Source organism: Capsicum annuum, chromosome 2 (genome assembly GCF_002878395.1).
Source record: "Capsicum annuum cultivar UCD-10X-F1 chromosome 2, UCD10Xv1.1, whole genome shotgun sequence".
NCBI classification, from domain to species: domain Eukaryota; kingdom Viridiplantae; phylum Streptophyta; class Magnoliopsida; order Solanales; family Solanaceae; genus Capsicum; species Capsicum annuum.
The window spans coordinates 136,476,152-136,499,530 of record NC_061112.1 but is presented as its reverse complement, the minus strand read 5'-3'; the positions used below and the strand labels follow the sequence as shown (position 1 = coordinate 136,499,530).

The window sequence follows — 23,379 nt, the reverse complement described above, 5'->3', positions numbered from 1 at the left end:
TATATTGATTTACTATTTGAAAACGCCATGAAAGTAAATATCACTTAACATTTCTTTTTAAAATGCATTAGCAGATTTTATATTTTTACTTGTCATTTGTCTTCATGCTTTTATCTTATGTCTCAAAAATTATAATATTTTATTACTTTGTTATTTAAAAATATTTTATTTTTATTCACGAAGGAGTGAAGTTTTAATTATAACACTAGCTATAGTTTATTGATTATTTCATTCGGAGAGGTAAATTAAACAATATGATAGTCATATATTTCAATTTTGCATCTCATAATAACTTTTGTATCATTGTATTATTTCTACATGTAAAATGATGTTAGAAATTTTATTTTGTGCAAGATGCTTATGAATAGCAAGTAACCTTTTACGAACTAATTGTTATTCTTATATAATTATGTTTGTTTATATTGTGTGAGATTCTATTCGAAATGATTATACGTTTTCGGATAACATCTCTCATAATTTTAGATCTACTGTATACTTTCGTAATACTCTTTAATCATTATGGAGACAGTTATGCACCGGAGCACGTGAAGGTTTAGTACGTTACCAAACCATTAGGTGACTAGTCTTATTTTATTTTCCATATGTGCCTCATACCTTGTGTCAAGTTTAAGCATTCCTAATATACCAGAACTAGAGTGGGAATTTTGAGTGGGTCGAGTTGGAATCTAGGTCATGATTTTCTCAATTGTTTTCTAGTCACCAGCATAACCATACAATAATCAAATTAAAAGTTGATTCGCTACTAAAAGTAATTACAGGTCAATTAACCAACTTATCCCTTTGGATTGCCTTGTTCATTCGAACGAAAGGAACAATCAATCACACAATTTCATGTCGGACGCAGTATAAATACGGGAAATTATGATCAAAGAGTTGTTTTTATCATTCAAAAACGGAAAGCCTAGATTAACTTGGTGCCACTACAACTCCGTCAAAAAGACCGGAATCCAGCTCTATACGCCTATACATATCGACCGGATGAAAGGCACTAGCAAAATTTGATTGATGAAAGCTCACAAGGCCATAGACCCGAATGGTTTTTACTGTTTCCTAAATTCCTTAGACATGTATACCATTCCCGTTGCTATAAATCCCATCTAAAGATCCATTGGAAAGATTTGTTGCATTTCCATTTCGATGCAATTTTTCACCTGATGTGCCATTGCTAAATCCACGATTCATTGCTACACCCCCCTTCTTCAAAAGAGATTCGAGCTGCCCACATGCCGCTGCTATAAGCCCTGTTTCAGAGAAAAGATGCAACTTATTTTTACGGATCAGCTAGAAGCCAGCCACACATATCTGAAAATGCAAGTCCACATGCAAGCATGAGTTGTTCAGCTGGCTATGAATGAAGTATAACGTAGGGACAAGTACCTAAGAACACAGCAGATGGGTTTCCTGGACGTGATTTAAATTCAGGATGAAATTGAACGCCGATAAAGTAAGGATGGTTAGGCAGCTCAACAATCTGTAGAGGAAATAGAAAATTAAACCAATAATATGCAACTATCTATCATGACTTCATAGTTCAATTATACAAAGGTTCACCTCCATGCGGCGACCACTTTTATCTTTGCCAGTGAAAGAAAGGCCAGCATCTTCAAATTGCTGCACCATATCAGGATTCACCTACATGATACAAGACAAGCTTTTAACATGCGTGTCTACTAAAGATATCACATCTTATGGTCCACCAAAGAGTACGACAGTTACACCGTAGTTCCAAACTTAATGAAAAAAATAAGTGTTGAACCTCATATCTATGACGGTGCCTCTCATCTACAAAGCTCCGGTTGCCATATCTGAGACAACATATAGTTTAGCAACTCAATAATATAAATAGAAATCCATCAGAATGGCTTCAGATCAAGATATAGCCAATGAAGTGTGGTTGGAGGAAAGGATGTACTTACAGCTTTGCAGATTTAGAATCTTTGACTTGAAAATATGTTCTTCTTGAACCAAGACGCATGGTACCGCCCATATGTGTTTTTGAACCCTGTGAACATGGTATAACAGATTAATACAGCTGCTACAAAAATGAGACCTAAAACACAGGAAAATCATGAGGCAAACTCATGATGAAGTGGAAGTATCAGAATTTAACCTCTGGCATAAAAATTACACAAGGATTCTGAGTGTTGGGATCAAACTCTGTACTGTTCGCATGTTGCAACCCAAGAATGGATCTAGCATAATCGATAACAGCAATTTGCATGCCTAGACATATGCCAAGGAAAGGAATCCTGTTTTCACGGGCATATTTGGCAGCAAGTATTTTACCCTCCACACCTCTATCGCCAAATCCTCCAGGAACTAGTATAGCATCCGCCCCCTATTAACAGATAACTTTGTCAGAAAAAGTCACAAGCATACACAGAAGATTAAGTAGGGGTGCTAAAGAGTTAGTTTGACTATCATATAATGTTGAGAAATTAGACCATACGAACCTTCAGCAAATTCCACGCAGTTCTATAATTTTCAGGATTCTGCAATTGGAAATAACAGTCAGCTTTCGATATAAAAAATATAAAGCAGCAAAACAAATATGGACATAAAATACCTCTATGGCAGTTTCGTCTTCGAGGTCACTGGCTGGAACCCAATCTACAAAGAGTTTCCTGCGGCAAGCTACAGAGGAATGCAAAAGGGCCTGAAAGGACAAATAATATATAAAACAGATGGTTATTAACGCTAGAAGCGAAAAAATATGAATTTAAAATAAATCTATGACTACAGCAATCGCCTAAAAGGAGTAACACGAACAAAATGAGAAGGCATTAGCAAAGGATATGTGTTGATTATTCTTTGCTGGAAAGCGTTTGAGGGGCTAACCACATAAGCCCAACAACTATCACATGAGTAGATAAGTGCAGGTTAAAAAAAGCCAGTTGATCTCTATATTTGACTTGAGAAAAGTATAGATGAGATATCACCTTCAGTACAGAAAGATACGAATCTGAAAGTCCTGTGTACTTCCCCACCATGGCAACTCTAACCTGTATGGATGGCAAATTATGGAAGGTTTTAGGAAATAAGAAAGCTAAACTCCAAAAGGAAAAGAAAATTAATTACATGCCCTAGGACCTACTGGCTCATGTAGTCTGTCGCAAAGTTCAGTCCGAGATGTCCATTCTCCAAAGACGGGCTCCCGAGCAACTCTATGAATGACAAAACCAAATATTTTACCATACACAAATGTCACAAAATGATTTATACATAAAACTTGCCATCAATGTACATAACAGAAAAGAAAGACATTTGGACTGGAGTTCATCAGGCTAACCCTTTAAGGTTCAGGACCCTCAGAATTGATTCATGGGCTTTCTGATCCTGATCCAACAAAGAAAAGTAATTTTTCTTAAAACTCAGTGAATTTATGCAAATACATCAAAATAAAGTACGACCGCTGCTCACTCTTAAAATCAAAGGAACGCGCCAAATGTTCAAGACATCGTGAAGACTGATGATGTTATCAATCTGGAAACCAAGGTACACAGAACTTCAGAACCATGGAATTTGGTGGCCAAATATTAAATTTAGGAGTGTAAAGACTACAGATACAGATTGTAAAAAAAAGAAAAACAATTACCGGAACATGGCAAAAACGGGAGAGTTTCTCCTTCACATTATCGTCGAGTCCCTGAATGAGAAAAAACGAACTTCAAAAGATGAACTTGACAAAACGAAACATATATATGCTTTGATAATGGTATAAAGATAAACCTAAACATACACATAGATAGAAAGATGATGAAAAGACACACAAAAAAACAACAGCAGACACACAGACATTTGAGCAACTAGTATATATATATAGATAGATATAAGAGAGAGAGAGAGAGAGAGAGAGAGAGAGAGAGAGAGAGAGAGAAAGGACCATTGTGCTCCGGCAGGCTAAAATATTTGGAGCCAGTCCCAGGCTTCTCAAACCCCTAACGCTGTGTTGAGTTGGCTTTGTTTTCTGAATACAAAAAAGAGCTTAAGTACTCAAATTACTAGTTGCTTAGTAGGAAAGATTAATATAAATATACTTTGATTAAAAGCTACCTGCTCACCAACTACATTTAAGACCGGCACAAGGCTGACATGTATCAAGCAAAAATTTCCAGCACCTAAGAAGTAAAAAATAGAAAGACGTTGGTTGCATTAAAGTAGTGAGCTAACAGTTGCATTTCCTTTTCATAAGGCACAAAATTAATTATGCGTGATGTCAAGAATTTAAACTTGGTCTGGCAACCTTACCTACACGATATGAGAATTGTCCTAAAGCTTCAATAAATGGCATAGATTCAATATCTCCTGCACCAAGGTCAGTTACTTAGAGAAAGCAGATCCACAAACAACTTATTGTGTCCCCTGTCAAACATCACATTAAGCATACCGATAGTTCCACCCAGTTCTATGACACAAACGTCAGCTGGACTATCCTCTCCATCCACTGGTATAACAGCCACACGTTCAATCCACTCTTGAATGGCATCTGTAATGTGAGGGACAACCTAAACAAGTGGCAGTTAGTAAGAGTGTAACTAAAGGTAGATGAAAATGTACTCTGGATTCTGGACGAGCGACAAACCTGAACAGTCTTCCCTAAATAATCTCCTTTCCTCTCCTTATCAAGAACGGACTGAAAACAAAAATTGAAGCAGATTCTCACGCTTAACATTTCCCATTCATGGATTTCATTGCAAGAACAGATAATTTCATAGGGAAAAATTTCAGATTTTTGACAACATACCTGGTAAATTTTTCCAGTAGTTATATTGTTGTCACGTGTCAACTTAATATCTAGAAAACGCTCGTAGTTACCAAGATCCAGGTCCACCTAACAAAATCAAAGAAAATAAAGCCATGATCCTATTGGTATCAACACAAAAACTTCCACTTTATCCTTCCTGCCTGCTAATCGATAATGCTGTTTGTCCCTATATATAGAAGTGATACAACAATAATTAAACAGAGCAACCTCCCACCAAATTTGTGAACTCTGGAAGTTTTGCCCCTCAATGAAAAACAATATCTAAGGGTAACATTATCAGAGTATTGACCCGCCATTAGAAAATTAACATGTTTGGGTTACGTCTAGAAATTCCACACCGCAAGAAATCACATAAATATGTTTAAAGTTATAAGAACTTGTTCCGTTTCTAACCATCTCATGTCACCTCTACAGACATCTATAGGGAAGATGAAATAAAAATCTTTTTCAGCATGCAAACAAGCATTAAAGAATTGCTAATACGAAAGAATCTTGGCTAACCTCTCCACCATCATCCAAGACAAATACTTCTCCATGCTCGAATGGTGACATTGTTCCAGCATCAGTGTTCAAGTAAGGATCTGACCAAGAGCAATCGGGTGAAAAAGGAGGATAGATACATAGTCTGGCAGTTAATATAACTTCATAGCAACGAACAAAAAAGGGAAATATTCTTGTCAAAAATTATAAATAACAAAAAAAAAGAAACAAAAAAAAGTATTTCATAACTGGTAAGAAGTAATGGTTCAACAAGAAATGCACACTTGTACCACCATTATGTTAACAAAATAATCAATACAATTGGGGGTGGGGTAGTATATGGTTTTTCATGAAGAAAATGCTGAAAATCTAACCAACTTACAAAAAAGAAAATGCTGAAAATCTAACCAACTTACAAAAAAGAAAATAATGCTTATTTATGTTTCTTAGCTCGTACACTGAGGGCAAAAGCAAAATCCCACTTCCCTTTCACATAAACAAGAAACAAAATTCTTTTTTCCTTCTGCAATTGAGCAATAAAACTACTCAAATTCTTGTAACAATAAACATTTTCCATCTTACAAAAAAAAAAAACACATCATATTCTTCTATAACTATCTCTCCCACTCTACAAAATACCAACCGGCAGTATACATAGGAATCAACGTATACATAGAAAGAGCAGGTACGAACCAATCTTAATGGAAGTAACACGAAGACCACAAGCCTTGAGGATGAGACCAATACTACTAGCAGTAACTCCTTTGCCAAGCCCACTAACAACTCCACCAGTTACCAAAACATACTTCATCTCTACTCCACCTCTTCAGTCCTACGAGCGAAAAGACAACACTAAATAACAACAGCAGAAAATGCAAAAAAAAACTCTAATAAAACAAACAAACTGTACCCGCCATTATACATATAACAATTAATTAACTTACCAAATAAAAGTGGATTTGATAAAAGTATCAGCTGAACAAATTGCTTTATATGATGATAAAGAAGAGAACGAAGGGAAGAATGGTAGGAGAGATGGCGGAAACTTTGTTAGGTATGAAATAAGAAGCGATGGCGGCTTTATGGATTTATGTATTATAACGGCAAGGGCCAAAGAGAGGGTTCCCTTCCCCCTATTCTCTTTCAAAAAACGCTCTTTTTTCTTTTTCTTTTTTTCCTTTTTTCAGACTTTTTTTTATCATACATTAGTTACATCCTGATTATGAAATATAACTATATAATTTGATGTGTATTTATGAAGCACATCAATTATCTATTTTAAAGTATGGCGAAATATATTCGTGGGAGCGGAGCTTATCAAGCACACTCCACTCTGTTATCATGTTAGCTTGTCACTTGTCTGCTTGCTTCATAATTTTCTTAGATCATTTCTAATTAATTATTATATAATATTTAAATATTAAAAAAAATTAATAATATTTAATAAAAAATAAAATAGATATTTATAACAAGTCTACTTCAATCGTAATTTTACTATATCACCCCTAATTAATTATTAGAGGTCATTTAAATATTAAAAAATTAATAATATTTAATAAAAAAAAATATAAAATAATAAATTACCTCAATAATATTTTGAATTAGTTTGACATCTTATATGAGGTCTACTTAGCCTTTTTTCATAAGTAATTTTATAACATCACTTTTAATTAGTTGTTATGAGTCATTTAAGACATGCCTACTTTGCTGCTTCAATCGTGGTATTTGATTGCTATCAAAATTATATCAGTGTCGCTTAAATTGAAATAGAAAAAAATTGTTATAAATCATAATAATTTAAAACTTAAATTATTTTTAAAATATAATTAACTATCAATGTCACAAAAAATTAAACAAGGGGAGTATTATAAATTAGCTAACAACAACAACAACAAATCCAGTGTATTCCTACATAGTGAGGTTTTGGGATAAGATGTACGCAGTCCATACCACTATCTTCGGAGAAGTAGAAAGGTTGTTTTCGATAGACCCCCGGCTCAAGACAAGGAGTAATAATCAAATCCGTAATAAAGCATGTAACAAGATGACAAGACATAAATACGCCATCCACAAGAAATAATAAACAAAGAATAGTCAACACATTCGTAATAAAGCATGCAACAAGGTGACATAACAAGAATAATACCTGACTAAGTAATGCCCTACCCCAACGACCCAAGTTGGCGCTAGCCTTCTATCCTAATTCGCGTCCTCCAGATCTTCCTATCTAGGGTCATGTCCTCAGTGAGCTCTAACTGCTCTATGTCCCGCCTAATCACCCCTCTCAAGTATTTTTTTCGGCCTACCCCTACCCCGCCTGAAACCATCCAACGCTGGCCTCTTACTCCTACGAACCGGGGCATCCGTGCCCCTTCTCATCACGTAACCGAAACATCTCAATCACACTTCTCGCATCTTATCCTCCACCGAAGTCACTCCAACCTTTTTCCGAATAGTTTCATTCTGAACTCTATCACCTCTAGTAAGCCCGAACACCTAACGCAACATCCGCATTTACGCCACCTTTAATCTTTGAATGTGAGAGTTCTTGATTGACCATACTCCGTTCCATACAATATGGTCGGATGAACTGCCACCATGTAGAATTTACCTTTAAGCTTGGGCGACACCTTTTTATCACACAACACCCCCGAGGCGAGCTTCCACTTCATCCATTCTGCCCCAATACGGTGGGAGACATCCTCGTCATTCTCACCGTTCCCCCGAATCATAGACCCGAGATACTTGAAACATAAATTAGCTAACAACTTAAAATAATAAATTACAATGTCAAAAAGATATTATAAATTACAATAGATAACAACATAAAATATGTAAAAAATAATTAATCTGTTATACATTCAAAAAAAATATATTATTTATAAATTACATAAAAAGTACTATAAATTGTCATAGTTAACAACTTAAAATACCAATTTTTTTTTATTAATTTGTTATATATTTCCCAAAAATACGTAAAAAAAATATATTAACGACAATAATTAACAACTAAAAAAATTTTAAATATAAAATATTTGATTGACTTTCGAAATCTTATGAATGTCATATTAACAACTTAAATTATCAACTAAATAAATGAAGGTCTTAATTAAATGCTAAAATTACACATATCGTAAAATTTTTAAGTATCAATATTGGGTCTGCGCGTAGCACGGCTAAACCACCTAGTTGTATTAATATGTCACGGTAAAAGAGAGGATTTTTTTTACTCTTCTTTCTCTTTTCTTTATACTCGGGAGATTTGATTTCTTAGTATCTCGAACATATAAGTTTTATTTTATTTTTTTTAAAAAAAGCGCATAATTTTTGGGTTGAAAGTGAAGGATGCTTGCCGTTCAAACAACTCACTTTTGTCCCCGCTCGTCTTTCAAAACTGAAAATATTAGTACTTCCTTCGTTCCATTTTATGTGTCGTCGTTTTTTTCAATTCGTCCCCAAAAAAATGTCACTTTTTTTATTTGATAACTATTTAATTACATCATTTCCATTTTATTCTTAGTGGATCCTACTTATTAAAAAAATACAATAAAAAAATAAACATTAAAATAACTTTAAAAGAAATAATTTTATAAACTTTATAAAATCCTCACTTATTTCTTAAATTTCGTGTTCAGTTAAATAACGATATATAAAATGAGATGAATGTAGTACAATTATTTTTTAGCATTGACAAATTTATTTATTTTTAGCCAGTCCTTTATTCTTTACTGACTAGACATGACATGGCCTTGACAAATCATCATTAATTCTTTGTCATGTGTTGTCATAGATTTTGATGTTGGGATTATTGTATTTAAATATACATTTTATTTGAGATATAATATTTAAAATTTTATGAGTAGAAGTATCAAAAACTTATCTAAATTGATTTCTGAAACTTGAAATTAGTTTAAAAGTAATTTAATTTAAAATTTGTGAGCAAACGCTAAGTCGATAGAAAAGGCAATATTGAAAGAAGATACAATAAATTTGCTTGATTTTTCAACATAGAAAATAAAAATAAAAGAAAAGGAAGGGAATAATATAATATTTGGTCAAGAATATCCAGCCTTATCCAAACTTTTCACACATGTCTCCAACTCAGCAAAAATTGAAATTGACAATGTTTTACGTTTCTTGTTAGGTGGAGAATTCAAAGTGGTAAAATCCCATTGCTATAATCACGCTCCCAAAAGTCGCTACTACTACTCAGTTTTCCACTTTCGGCGTCAATTTACTGACTCATTTGATTCAGATAATGTATTGACTCCAATCGAAAGGAACCACACGTACGCAAAGATAAAACGTATTCACAAGTCTTTTCTTGAGATCCTAACAACCATTTTCTCCTCATTACAAAACAGTACCGACACAAGACTTTATATCAGTCTTTGAAAATCTCTTTCGTCATCTTCAAACCGATCTTCGTTTTAAGTCGGCATCAAATCCTTTGTGTTATTCTTAATTTCTACTCCTCATGATGCACCACGTTGTACCAGTCTCTCTTTAACACTATTAAAGAAAAAAGAAATGACACGACTAGTTGTCTGCCTAAATTAAGTAGACGATATCTTATGTTGAAAAGGAAATATACAGTAACTCATTTCTTATTTCAAGGCAACTCATGAGTGAGTTGGATTTTGAAATGTCCAGAATTAAAATTGCATCATTTCAGCTTCATGAATACTGAATACTTCCTCAATTGATACTTAGTAAAGAAGCATAGACAAACACAAATAATAATACTAGTACAGATAGGCTTGATAACTTCACATTCTCAAACTCAAGTACAACGATTAATTTAACATAAACCAGTTAGCCTCCTATAGTAGTACATCAAGTGACTTGAGTGACTTTTAAGGCCCGCGTAATTGAGCTCAGACGGTCCAATTTTCCCTCTTTTTCACAAGAATTCCAAATCAATCTACAACATAATTGGGAGCCACTGCCAAAATCCTATCATTTCTGGATGGTTGCCTTCCACCATCCTCGCCTGCTTGTCTACCGTCATCCACGACTATCAAATGGCCTTCTCTTCGTATCAAGCTCTGTCACAACATACATATGGTCCAAATAACAGTTGAGCATAAGAAAAATATTAATCAAGACCACCATAATACTGCATAAATATCCGAGTGTTACCTCTATAATAGCTTTCACTTTCGCAACTTCAGCTGCTGCCTCTTCCATGGAGCTGTAGCTATTCTTATCATTCTGCTGACTAATGTACCATTGTATAAGATCTTTCTGCCTCATTCCAGCTAACCCAGTCCCTGCGAGTGTGAAAATGGTTATGAGCATCCCATATTCAACAAAAGAAAAATGTATTGTCTCGGATCACAACTGTATTCTCCACTAGCAAATCAGTGCTTTTCAAGATTTTATTACTTGATCCTACTGGTCTTATTCGTTGTTTCCTTATATCATTCTTTCCCTCGTGTCATTTCACACGAAACAAGCATTTTAGAATTTGAATTCAATTTGTGCTAGCAACTCTAAACAAAACACTGTAAATTTTGTCTATGCTAATTTACCGTCTTGCGTTACAGTCTCTTCATGCTGTCTCAGTCGCAGAATGAGAGCACGGGTAACTCTCTGGAAATATTCATCAGTGATGACTAGCTTCTTTCCTTGCTTGCTTGTGGTTCCAGTGGCATTTTCTACACATGGATAACCAAATCAACATCCAAGAAATCTCTGCATTATGAAAATAAGATCCTAAAAACAACCAATTGAATATTGCATACCTGCATTCCCAGATACCGACTCAGCCGGAGCTTCAGTTGGTTGATTTTCCCCTTGACCAGTACCATTTTCAGTATCACCAACATCGTCTTCACGATTCCCATCTTGGAACTCAGATAGATCAATTTCACTTGACTCCACACTGCATAAAAAGTTGAATTGTCCATTTATCTACATAAATTGTATGCCTATTTTTGTTCATAGCCATTTGGTGCATGTGTCCAGTTTTAACATCTTCTCAAAAATTCACTGAGAGGTACTAAGCATTTCCTTGTACCTAATTATCGACGTCTTCAACAATCTCCTTGCAATTTGTACATGACGTGGTTGCACCTATCCGAAAATACACAGTTGAGTTCATATATACAATGATTTACTAAAAAACCAACAGGAAAATTCAGCACTTCCTGCACCTGAATATCTAAATGACTTCGAGCAATAGCCTCCGAAAGTCTGATCAACGCTTCCAGCTGTCTTACAGTCATGCGATAGGCAACTCTACTCCCCGGAGCAGTGTCATCTCGACGTAAAGCAACATATGAATCAACCAACAACTCTCTAGCTTCTGTAGATAGCTGCGTAATACAAATTTCTTTTCAATACAACAGCAAGCATATAGCAGAATCTAACATAACATTGATAGAGAAATATGAATCACAGACCTTAGGTTTCAGTGTTTTCGCATACATTATGTATCGCTTCACTTGCGCAGTGCTAAAAGGAGGGTCAACTGGATTTTCCCTCTTTTGGTGAACCCTCACTATGTGATGAGCAATATTATAGTCTGTTTGATCATCAGGATCATCAATCATAACATATACCAGATCAAACCTTGAAAGGATGGCAGGAGGCAGTGCTACATTATACTGTACAAAAAAACACCATTATTAGACAAATACACATGACAAATGGAACATGTAAGAATGAAGACAAACCCCATCAGGAGGAAGCATTAGTAGCAAGAACAGTAGTCACCTTAAGAGGTTTGGTCTTATCATATCGCCCACCAGTGGGGTTGGCTGCAGCTAAAATTGAAGTCCGGGCATTCAATGTTGCTTGTATACCAGCTTTAGTTATGCTTATTGTCTGCTGTTCCATTGCTTCATGAATGGCAACCTTAAAGAAGGCAGACATCTCCAGTATCAGAGCTAACCTTACTGAAAGTAAGCAGAAGTGCTGAAGAAATGAGATGGCACGAAGAGTAAATACCTGATCTCTAACATCCATCTTGTCAAATTCATCAATACAACAGATACCATTGTCTGCAAGCATCAGTGCTCCAGCCTAAGAAGCATAAAACAAACTTATTAAGATATGGGATAGAATTTAAGACAACAAAAATAAACTGAAAAGAAAATTAAATGAAGAACAGAAAAATGGAAGAAGAATTAACTCAGCAGAGTTGTCTAGAGAGACTTAACTCATTTCCAGATTAATTTGAAATGACTTCTTACCCCCACCCCATCCCCAGAAAGTCAAGTTATTCACATTAGTTAACAGCAGAATGAAATAAATCCAATATATTAATAGTTTAGATTCTAGGAAATCAATACTCTCATCAAGCCAACATCAGAATCTAGATGAGCTTCATGCACTAGGAGTGCAGATAACAGTCTCAGGCAATTGGTTCAATGTTATCACAGATGACATCTTTTTAGACTTCCCAAAGCATCTACATATTTGTAGTTTGCTCAACAAATTACCCATTTGTGACAAAGTGGAGAAAAAGTTGTATATTACCTCAATACAGAATTCTCCAGTTTCAGGTTCTTTGGCCACTGTTGCAGTCAATCCAGCAGCAGACGAGGATTTCCCTGACGTATAGACAGATCGAGGAACCAGACCTGCTGTGTATCTAGGCAATAGATGAAGTAGCAGAAGTTAGCCATTTGCTAGGAGACAAGTTGAAGAAATTAGAAAGAGAAGAAAGCTCACTTGAGGAACTGAGACTTTGCACAGCTAGGATCCCCAACAATGCAAACATTGATGTCCCCTCTTAAATTAATGCCTTCATGAGTAAACTTGTGAACACCACCCAAAAGCATGAGCAGTATTGCCCTCTTGATATCTGAGTGACCAAAAACGGTTGGAGCAATACTCTCAACAAGCTTATTGAAAAAATCCGGAATTTTCCTCATTCGTTGGATATCTTCTAGCTCTTCGGCCTGCCAATGGAGTGATTGACGAAAATTGTGTCAGTTCAGTGTTTTAAAACATTGACAAGCACATTACTACTAGAAAAGGAGCTTGCATACTGCCATGCAATTGTAACATACTCATGGACTACGGATGAGTCTAACTAAGTGTGATTCCACAATCATTTTCTCCCCCTCCCCTCTCAAAACATATGACTATCTCTATATTATTTTTGCTATGTGTTGATAAATATCCCAAGTTCTAGAGCACGAAGCTACCCAATTATATTGTTTTATGAACCATATAAAAACTGTGAAACTATGCAGACTGAAATATAAGCTAGATACTCTAGTTTATTTTTCGATTTATGAAAACTGAAAAACACAAATGACAGACCAACCGTGAACTGGGGATTCTCATCTTCTTCAACATCTCTCCTCCTATTTCTGATGTCATTGTCCCTTCGGCCATCACATATCTGGGTACGAGAGATGAATCCAATATCAGTATGTAAGATGTCGAGTAAAGAGTAGAAGAAGGGACTGCATTCGCACACAAATAGTACATTCATTAAACATCAAATAGGTTATATTACGGAATCAGCAGGGGATGCTCCTTTATCGGGAGCCAGTTAGAAATAGAAGTTAACTAATTCCAAAGTGTCACTAACCTGAACTGAGTTGGCAATAAAGGCTAACCGATATGAGAGGTCCCTGACACCCAATGCCCGAAGACCCTTCACACCTTCTTGACCGCCAGAGGCATTCTTTCGCTGAGATGCATCTCGGCGACATTCAGCTCTCTCTCCAGGTGAGGCAAGTGAAAGTATGTCAGGTATCACCACAACGCTACCAGTAAATATGACCCTGTAACAGAGTAGACACACTAATGAGAATGCATCATATCCAAGTTATGTACTAGGCTACTCTAGTGGTATAAAGTGATTGTACTTACATGTCACCTGCCCTGGCTTGTTCCACAATGTCATGGCGTAGAATGACATCAAGTGATCTTGGAAGGGACCCTGCTGGTATCTCCTTGGATGTCTCCTGCATTCGAACCCTTTGCCAGTCTGCAAATTTGCTCTCCTGTCTAAGTAATGCCCACCTTGCTTTGTTTTGACATGTTGCATTCATGCAAATTATAGGCTACAAAGACATAATAAATAAGATTAAAGAAAAAGCAATAAACATTAAAAAGACTATAACAAGTAGTAAAAATGGCAGACAAGGAGGAGTAATCACTAGATAAATCAATGTGTGGTCACAAATGCCTATTCTTGGTCACCTCGGGGAATATCCAACTTTGTGATGCTGTTAATTATGAGCTTTTAAATCGTGTTATTGGTTGATCCGATGATTACTATTCTTTATCAAAGCAAGATATACGTTTCCATTACGCTTTGCAATAGAAAAAGAAAAGGTATACTCTCCAGAGATGAGAGCATCCACAATTGAGAGCATCCACAAGTAACAAGGGGAAATACTACACAATCATGAACCAACAACAATAAAAATGTCATCTTATTGACACTAATTAGTGAACAGGAAACTAAACCTCGGTATATTTGAATTGCTGTTCAATATTCTTGATCACAGTTCCACAGTCCAAGCATTTAAAGGTTCCCTGCAGAAGCTCTGGTCGGACCTCACTGGTACGAGTTACCACTCCAGTTACTGACACCAATTTCCCTATCTCTGCGGTAGTCAATTCTCTCAATCTGGGCAAAATTTCCCAAATTAGCTAATCAATTAACTACAAGCACATAAAAGGGAGCAGGGTTATAATGAAAGTGAACCTCTTAATCAGGGGAAGATTGTAAAAGGCGACGTTGATGTCCTTGTTGGGGTTATCATCAGTTATGAAAGTCGGCTTCAGCTCCATCACGAATCTCTTGCAAGCATTTTTCAAATAGGATTCAAACCTAGAAAATCAAAGTTTGAGCCTTTATTTTTCAAATTACACAATGAAAAAAAAAAGCAAAAGTAGAAGCAAAAAACCTGAGAAACTCATCGGAGATGGCTTTCTGAAGAACATCATTGAAGCACATAACGTGGGAGAAATCAATAAACATAGTGTTGGACTCATTAGGTCTCATTGCTTCGATCTCCGTCTCGTAAAACGGCTCACGCGAGTTCGCATCCACTCGAAAACTGATAGCATAAATATTAGATCCAGAAAGAAAAATGAACAAATATTTGAGTAAAATCTTTCATTATGTATAGTCTACATTACATGCAAGTGATCCTAATTATTTGTTTCCGCTGCGTATACCTGTACTCTATCAAATAGTCAAAACAATTTCAAAGAGAAGAAAATTGAAACAAACCTTTTGAGGAATTCCAAGAAGATGTTTTCGACACGAACGGCTTTCTCATCGACGTAGTATCCACCGCCGCCATAGCTGTCCATTTTACTTTTTTTTGATAGCTCAAAGAGGAGGGAGAAGGATCAACAAACAAATTGAATGGTGTAGAGAGAGAGGGAAAATAGATATGGAGAAGATGAACGGTTTGGCGGGAAAATGATATAGCCGCCGCTCTCGGGTTCCCGCCAAGTTAATCCTGCACTCAAGTGTTATGTGGGCTTTTGGGCCGTATTAGGTCTTCAAAGATCCAGCTGTAATTCAAAGCCCAGAAGCACTCTGAAGTTAAGTGCACTGATAACCAATTTTGGGACCCCTATTTAAGCTATGGCCTCTGTTTGAAAAAAATTTCAAGTCTAGCCACTTTTGTAGGCGTTTGACATATGTGAGTATGTGATTGAACTTCAAGTAGTGAAAATAGTCTCTTGCATAAATATAGGGGTAAGATTGTATATAACAAACACTTGAGGTTCGGCCTTTCTCCGAATTTAGTGCATAGGGGAGCTTGGGCTTCCATTTTTGTCTTGACCCAAGGCTCCCGCAAACATCCTCTTTACCTCAAGTCCCTAAACTCTATACGCACTCTATCCCCCTAAACTCTACTTTACAGGTATACAAAAGGTATGTTGATGAAAAAATTGGAAGAAAAGGACAAGTTAGGAGACATGCATAATTAAAATTTCCGGAAGCAGAAAAATCATTCAAGGCCAACGAATGAGAATAACATAAACAACTCAAAGCTAAGGCAAATTTTCCAGGAAGGTAGACACAAATTGAAGATACATAAAACATTTTCTACCTTCATTCTTAATAGTAGCTAGTTCCTATTTCTCGCATTCTACAATAAATATAAAGACTTTATTGGAGTATTTAATTTCATACTGTATTTGATAAATGGTCACTGGGTTGGGAGTAGCACTCGGGAACATTGCCTTTAAAAAATTAAAAGTTGAAAACGTTGAATATAGCTTAAGTGGTAAGGTGAAAATTGGTTACGTGTGCAAATAATATCTTGAGTGGCAATATATTAGGAAAAAAAACTGATAAATAGTCACATTTCAAACCGAACTAGGCGTATATATCTTTGCCCTTGCAATTAATTGAGCAACTCAACATGCCCATATCCAAATCTACTCTTAAATTTAGATTATAATTTACAATCAACCCTATATTAGAGCTTTATATTGTAGATTAATGGAAAAAGAACAAGATATTTGTGATTTTACATGAACAATTTCGACCCATTTTACTAATTAAAAGAAGTAATAAAAATCAGTTTTGTCCTGATCTTCTTTTGTAGAAACACGAAGTTAGTAGTTGTATAGAATTAATGCATAGAAAGATGACTATACATAAGAGTGAGATATAGGATTATAGGTAGGTCAGAAAGGACATTATATCAACGTAAGATGTTATCGGATGAATACGATTACTTGTTTTTCTTAATGAGAGATTTTGAATTCTAACGTTTAGTTTATAAAAGAGTTTCAGTAGAAAATTCTTTCTTTTTTAATAAGATTCTACTATCCCTTTCCTCTTATTTGATAGTATTTTTATTTTAGTTCTTCCCAAAAAATGTCAATTTTTTTTCTTCTTAAACATTATATCAAGTCAAAAACCGTCACGTAAAATAAGATAGAGAATATATCAATTTAAATTAATTAAAGCTTTAATAGAAATATGAAATATCAAGTAATAGATATGAAAACAGAAAAAAGGTCATATACGGATTCAAACTGGCAATTGGTGAAAATGTATTGGCTTTAAAAGTGAAGAGGAGAAAAAAACATATGTAAAATTAATCAAATTAACTCTCAAAAGCGAAACGTGACAATGTTTTAAAATCGAGGGAGTAATAACCTTTGTACTATAACAATTTGAATTAGTCAAAGCTTTATAAAAATATAAGATATCACATAAAATGGGCCGGAAGGAGTAATAGGTGAAAGCAGCAAAAATGGTCGTGAGAGGAAGAGAAACATTTTCAAACTGACAACTCCTGAAAATTAATATGTGGGTTTTAAAAGTGATAAGGAGATAAAAGCAGCAGTAAAATTGCAGAAGAGAAGACCAACGAACTAGTCAATGCTAATCCACAGCCTAATAAATATAAGTACTACATGTAACCATTTCATTTGGGGTAAAATGATTTGCCCTCTTTTTTCCCTTCTGTTTTGTACCTCTCAGACCTCTGAAGCTATCTTTAATATCTTTAATCTCTCTGTCTCCTCCCTCCTCATCATTTTTTTGTTTGTTTGTTTTGTTTTCATTCGGCGATTGATATTGAAATCTGATTAATTTGAATTTGAATTGCATAGAACTTATTTGAGGAGCGCACCCTAAAAAGATTTTTTCATACTCAAAACTTGTGATTAAGGAAGGAGCCGCCCCTTGCCCCCTATTTTTGCATGCATGCTTCTAGGACTGTCGACTTACAAACAACCGCCACCTCATCTTCACAAATCGTGAATTTTTGATATTGTAGAAATTAAATAATAAATAAAATTTTAATCTCAAATTAACTTGAGTATTGAAGTTATGCTAGAACGAACTTAATTCCGATAATGTAATATTACTAAGCATGTAGATAAAATTGAAAATTTCTTGGGTGCTTGAGACATACCACACATGTTTCTTGTGGGATCTTGGATAACTTTTGACGTGATACTAGTCGGATCAAATAAAGATATTAATACTCAAACCAAAGATTAATGAGCTACAACACAATTAGGTAAATAGAAGTACAAACCTAGTTTCTTGAAATATATCACAATAAAACCCAAGATCATAAGAACAAAAGATCAAATAGAACACAAGAAGAAGCTGACAATGTTTCATTCATTAAACTGATGGTTTAAGTAGATTTTAAATTTAAACTCTTCTGGTTATTTGTGGAACTCAACTTTATTTTTATTTTGTAGTTACTATTTTATTTGATATGTGGATCGAATTAGTCCATATCGCTTAAACATTATGGATCGACAGACTTATTCGAGTCGAACTAAAAAGTCTGCTCTTAAATAGATTCATAACTTATAGTCTAAATCTATGAAATCACGACTTGAGCCGATCTGATGCAATCGGCCTAATCCATATTGATGACTCTAGAGATCATATATCTTTTGATTTGATGGAGAATAGAAGCAAGGTTCATAAGTAATAAACAAAGTCCGTATACTTCATAAATACACCCTCACTTAGATAATTTGATTGAATGATTCACGATCACTGGACCTAATTTATAAGTACGTCGACCGGTGCCCCTATGACAAGTCAAAGCCCAAAAGGTCTCGGTTTCGTGCCCGTTTTGCTTCGTTAAGTGTGTTTAACATGATACTCTATCTAGGTTATTTGCCAAATATTTATAAAACGTGTGTGGTCGACGAGTGAAAAATAAAGAGTACTTTAATAAATAAATTGTGTATTAATTGATGATAATGTTTGATTCATTGATTGGATAAAGTGAGTACCAAATTAAAAGTTAATAAATTATCTTTTGCTTTAAAACACGAGAATGTAATTTAACTTTTCATTAATTTCATTTTGAATTTAAATTTTGTGCACCTGTCAGTGTATAAAATATTCTACACTATTAGGTAAACTTGAATTGCTATTGAAAGTTATTTAATTTTTTCTTTTTAAATTTCTATGTAAATAATTGGGTAACCTGCCATAGCAAAATTAAATTAACTTACAGTATAGAATATTTTATATAATGACGCAGACAACTTAAACTCTTTAATTTTTCCAAATTTATGGTCAAGCTACCAGTAAAGTCACTTTATCAATAATTACTTTAAAGTGGTTTTTATTAGTTTTACTACATTGATTTTTTTATATTATAGAAGAGGTGGTTTTGATCATCTCTTGCAATTACCAAAAATAATAATTACTTTCATTTAATTATATATTATGCCCCAATATATAATAATTTTATTGTTTCATCATAATGATTTAAATACTTAATATATTCTATTAATTTATATTAACTAAGCATAACTATATATTGGAAGTAATTTTTTTTTATGTATTTAATTGGCTATCATGTTCAAAACTAATTTGTTATCATAAATTACAATAATTAATCATTTAAAATATTTAAAAGACATATAAAAATTTTATCGACTCTCATTATTTTAGCAATGCCACATAAATTGAGATAAAAGAAAAAGTACTGCAAATTATAATAATTAACAACTTGAAATATTTAAGAGATATATAAAAATTTTAGTTGACTCTCAAAATTGTATCGAAACCACATAAATTGGGATACAAGGAGCAAATATATTATTTGATAATTACGTAAAAATTATTATAAATTACAATAATTAACAAGTTAAAATACTTTTTTAAAAAGAGATAAAAGTTCTATTCAACTCTCAAAATTTTATCGGTGCAGCGTAAATCATAACAAAATAAAAAATTATCTTAATTAATTTCAACTAAATATTTAACGTAAATCAATTTTATTATTTTAATTGAATTTTATATAAAAAATAATATTTTTATTTATTTATTTATTTTAGAAAATTTCAATTTTAAAATAATTTTTTCCTTATATAGAAATACTAATATTTAAACTTAAATTTAAAATTTTAAAGTACAAAATTAATAAATTTAATTTAATAAAATAAATTTCTAATGAATAATTTCTTAGAATTTGTGTTGGATCAATATGTATCAAGTTAAAAAGAAATAAAGAAAAATATATAGTAAAATTTTATTATTATGAAAAATAAATATAATGCACTATCCAATAATGTTTAATAATATCACATTATGGATATGCAAATATGGCATCCCTTATTTAATTAATATACTATTCCGATGAATTATCGATGATTACTATTGGATATGATAAAATTATATTAATTTTTATAGTAATAATATAATCAATCGCTCTTAATTAATTATTATGAGTCATCTAAGTATTAAGGAAATAAATAATATTTAATGAAAAATAAAATAGACATAAAATACAAAATTAACTCTGAATGTTTTAAATTAAATTTTCATCTTTCAAACAATAATTATACTATATCACTCCTTATTATAAGTCATTTATGTATTAGAAAAATAAAAATAACAAAATGATATGTCAACATAAAATATACTAGTGCCACATAAATTGGGACGGGACAGGAAAAGATATAAAGCAACATATATTAGTTGAAAATGAAATAAAAAGTACTGTAAATAACAATAATTAACCAAAAAAAATTGACTGATTTCTACTTCAACTGTTTTAGTCGTGATTTTACAATATCACCCATAATTAATTGATATGATCATTTAAGCATTGTGCCACATAAGTTGAGATAGGAAAAATATTATAAATCACAATGATCGAAAATTTACATTATTTAAAAAATATAATTGGCTTTCATCGACACAAAATTCTGGACAAAGAGAGTAGCATATATTATTTAAAAATTAAATAAAAAGTATTATAAATTACAATTGTTAACAACTTAAAATATCTAAAAACAATTTAATATGTTATATATTTCAAACAAATTACATGAAAAATACTAGAAATCTCAATAATTAACAACTTAAAAAATTTAAAAGATATAAAATGTTTGATCGATTCTTGAAATTATATTAGTGTCACTGAAATTGGAATAGAAGAAAAGTATTATAAATTATAATAATTAAAAACTTAAATTATTTTTAAAATATAATTGACTATCAATGCCATGATAATTTGGATAAGAAAAATAATGTATATTAATTTGAAAATTACATAAAAAAATATTATAAATTACAATAGTTAACAACTTAAATTATCTAAATACGTATTAAAATAATATATGTTGAACTCTTGCTAAATTCCAAATGAATCCTAGAAAACATATACAATCCTTTTATTAAAAAATTTTATTTAAACATATTAAAATTGAAAAGAAAAATAAATATGTTAATGTCGAGCTGACACAGATTACTCCTCTAGTGTTTTAGAATATAAACCCATCATGTCTTTTCATTTGCTAATTAATTCACTACTCCCTCTCTACTCTGCTATAGCTACTCATTCCTCTCATCCGTCACACTCACATTACACCGCAAAAAACAACGCACATTCTTCCATCTTTTCTCCGCCGCTTCCAAATTTTAGAAAATTAATGGAATTGTCAGCTCGACAACCACCAGCGCTTAACCAACACCGACAACAACAACAACAGCAGGTGGCAACAGCTGATGAGAACTCCCTTGCATGTTTTAGCAGATCAGAAGTACTGTCGAAGATCATCATGTACTGGTGCAGCAACAACAACAACAGCATAGGTGGCAGAGTGATCAACATGATCAGATCACCCCAAATGCATGAGGAAAGTGGCAAGCGTTGCTACATGATTCTACTGGGAATCAACTACATGTGTCTTTTCTTGGGTTCCGTTTCGTCAAGTCTGCTTTCAAAATTCTACTTCATTCACAAAGGTGGCAGTAGATGGGTTTCCACTTGGGTACAATGTGCTGGTTTTCCTCTTCTTATCTTCCCTATTTACTTTTTCAAAATTTCCACGAACAGAAATCCGTTTACTGGTTTCACTCCTAGAATCCTGTGTCTCTCAATCCTCATAGGTTTCTTCATGGGCGTCAACAACCTTCTTTTCTCATGGGGGAATTCTTATCTCCCCGTTTCGACGAATTCTCTTGTTCTGTCAACGCAGTTAGCCTTCACTCTCATCACTTCTGTCATTATCGTCAAGCAGAAAATCACATTCGCGAATTTGAACTGCGTCATCCTCCTCACCCTCAGCTCTGTCTTATTAGCCCTAGGTTCGAGTCACGATAAGCCAACAGGCTTAACAAAGGCGAAGTACTTCAAAGGATTTTTCTCAACAGTAGGTGCAGGTTTGTTATTCGCTCTTTACCTCCCTATCATGGAGAAAATATACAAAAAAGTCCACTGCTACGCCATGGTCGTCGAAATGCAGCTGGTTATGGAGATGGCAGCGACGGTTTTAGCCACGGCGGGGATGGCAGCAGGCGGTGGTTTCACAGAGATGAAGACGGAGAGCACAGAAGTATTCGATTTGGGACCGAAGGCGTACTGGTTGACGGTGTGGTTTAACGTGGTGACGTGGCAGTTGTGCTTCATGGGTACAGCAGGGATGGTGTTCTTGACTACATCGTTAACAGGAGGCGTATGCATGACAGCGTTAATGGGGATAAACGTGCTGGGAGGAGTATTAGTTTACGGGGATCATTTCGGCCGACTCAAAGCAGTCTCCACTTTGCTTTGCGTATGGGGATTCGGCTCGTATATATACGGCATTTATACGAAAATGAAGGACAAGAATGAAGACGAGGAAGAAGAAGAGAAGCAGACAGAAAATTCGAAAGAGGGGAAGAAGATGAACAGTAGTGATGGTGAAGCGAATAAGGTGATGGAACTAGAAGAAATTGTAACGCATAACGCTTGAGGCTGATGTTGATCACGTGACATTTCTCTTTGTCTACTTTTGTTTTTGTTTTATTAGATTTAGGGGTGTTTTGGAGCTGGTTTTATGACCCTAATCTATGGTACTGCTATGGGGATTAATAACAAGTGTTTGTATTCATTCAGGTTAATTAGTGAAGAAGTAAGGATTAAAGTGTTTAGGCTTTTGACGAAAAGACACAGAAAATGTTTGGATTTGTCTCTCCATTTTCATTCTCTCTCACTTTTCCAACTTTTAGCTTGAATGACCACAGTTTTTTTGGTCCAAACTTGGCTGTGAAAAACTTTCATAGTCTTGTTTTAGATTTTACCATAATGTCTAAAATTTAACTAGTTTATAGTGTGAACGCAACTTTTTTTCATTGTGGTCAAATTGTGGCCAAAAGAATTTTTCCTAATTTAAAATTAATAGATGAGATT

The 23,379-nt window shown here is 34.0% G+C and overlaps 3 protein-coding genes across 4 annotated transcripts; 1 reads left to right on the top strand and 2 right to left on the bottom strand.

The window, feature by feature from the left end:
* Window positions 1-880: 880 nt before the first annotated feature.
* LOC107859741 (CTP synthase) lies at window positions 881-6,524 on the bottom strand. 2 transcript variants are annotated; one of them, XM_016704832.2, is made up of 22 exons: window positions 6,211-6,524; window positions 5,960-6,098; window positions 5,288-5,367; window positions 4,766-4,852; window positions 4,604-4,654; window positions 4,409-4,526; window positions 4,270-4,326; window positions 4,075-4,139; window positions 3,905-3,988; window positions 3,617-3,667; window positions 3,442-3,504; window positions 3,311-3,357; window positions 3,116-3,185; window positions 2,961-3,023; window positions 2,588-2,677; window positions 2,475-2,513; window positions 2,132-2,359; window positions 1,938-2,023; window positions 1,778-1,826; window positions 1,573-1,653; window positions 1,399-1,492; window positions 881-1,262 (listed from the first exon to the last, which is right to left on the bottom strand). In XM_016704832.2, exons 2-22 carry the CDS (start codon window positions 6,075-6,077, stop codon window positions 1,081-1,083), a joined length of 1,803 nt encoding a protein of 600 aa, XP_016560318.2. In that variant the 5' UTR covers window positions 6,078-6,098; window positions 6,211-6,524; the 3' UTR covers window positions 881-1,080. The 2 variants fall into 2 exon arrangements, with proteins under 2 accessions (XP_016560318.2, XP_016560319.2); XM_016704833.2 differs by having other exon boundaries at window positions 4,270-4,323; window positions 6,211-6,518.
* Window positions 6,525-9,946: 3,422 nt separating this feature from the next.
* Window positions 9,947-15,694, bottom strand: LOC107859740 (DNA replication licensing factor MCM6). Its single transcript, XM_016704831.2, has 18 exons — window positions 15,477-15,694; window positions 15,148-15,300; window positions 14,946-15,071; window positions 14,705-14,867; window positions 14,102-14,295; window positions 13,818-14,013; window positions 13,548-13,625; window positions 12,947-13,176; window positions 12,752-12,866; window positions 12,221-12,295; window positions 11,987-12,127; window positions 11,674-11,877; window positions 11,425-11,586; window positions 11,289-11,344; window positions 11,014-11,153; window positions 10,801-10,926; window positions 10,409-10,539; window positions 9,947-10,314 (listed from the first exon to the last, which is right to left on the bottom strand). The coding sequence occupies exons 1-18, from the start codon at window positions 15,557-15,559 to the stop codon at window positions 10,186-10,188; spliced, it is 2,502 nt and encodes an 833-aa protein (XP_016560317.2). The 5' UTR covers window positions 15,560-15,694; the 3' UTR covers window positions 9,947-10,185.
* A 5,781-nt stretch (window positions 15,695-21,475) lies between these two features.
* LOC107859739 (probable purine permease 4) lies at window positions 21,476-23,175 on the top strand. The gene has a single exon (XM_016704830.2). It carries the CDS (start codon window positions 21,488-21,490, stop codon window positions 22,940-22,942), a length of 1,455 nt encoding a protein of 484 aa, XP_016560316.2. The 5' UTR covers window positions 21,476-21,487; the 3' UTR covers window positions 22,943-23,175.
* Window positions 23,176-23,379: the final 204 nt, after the last annotated feature.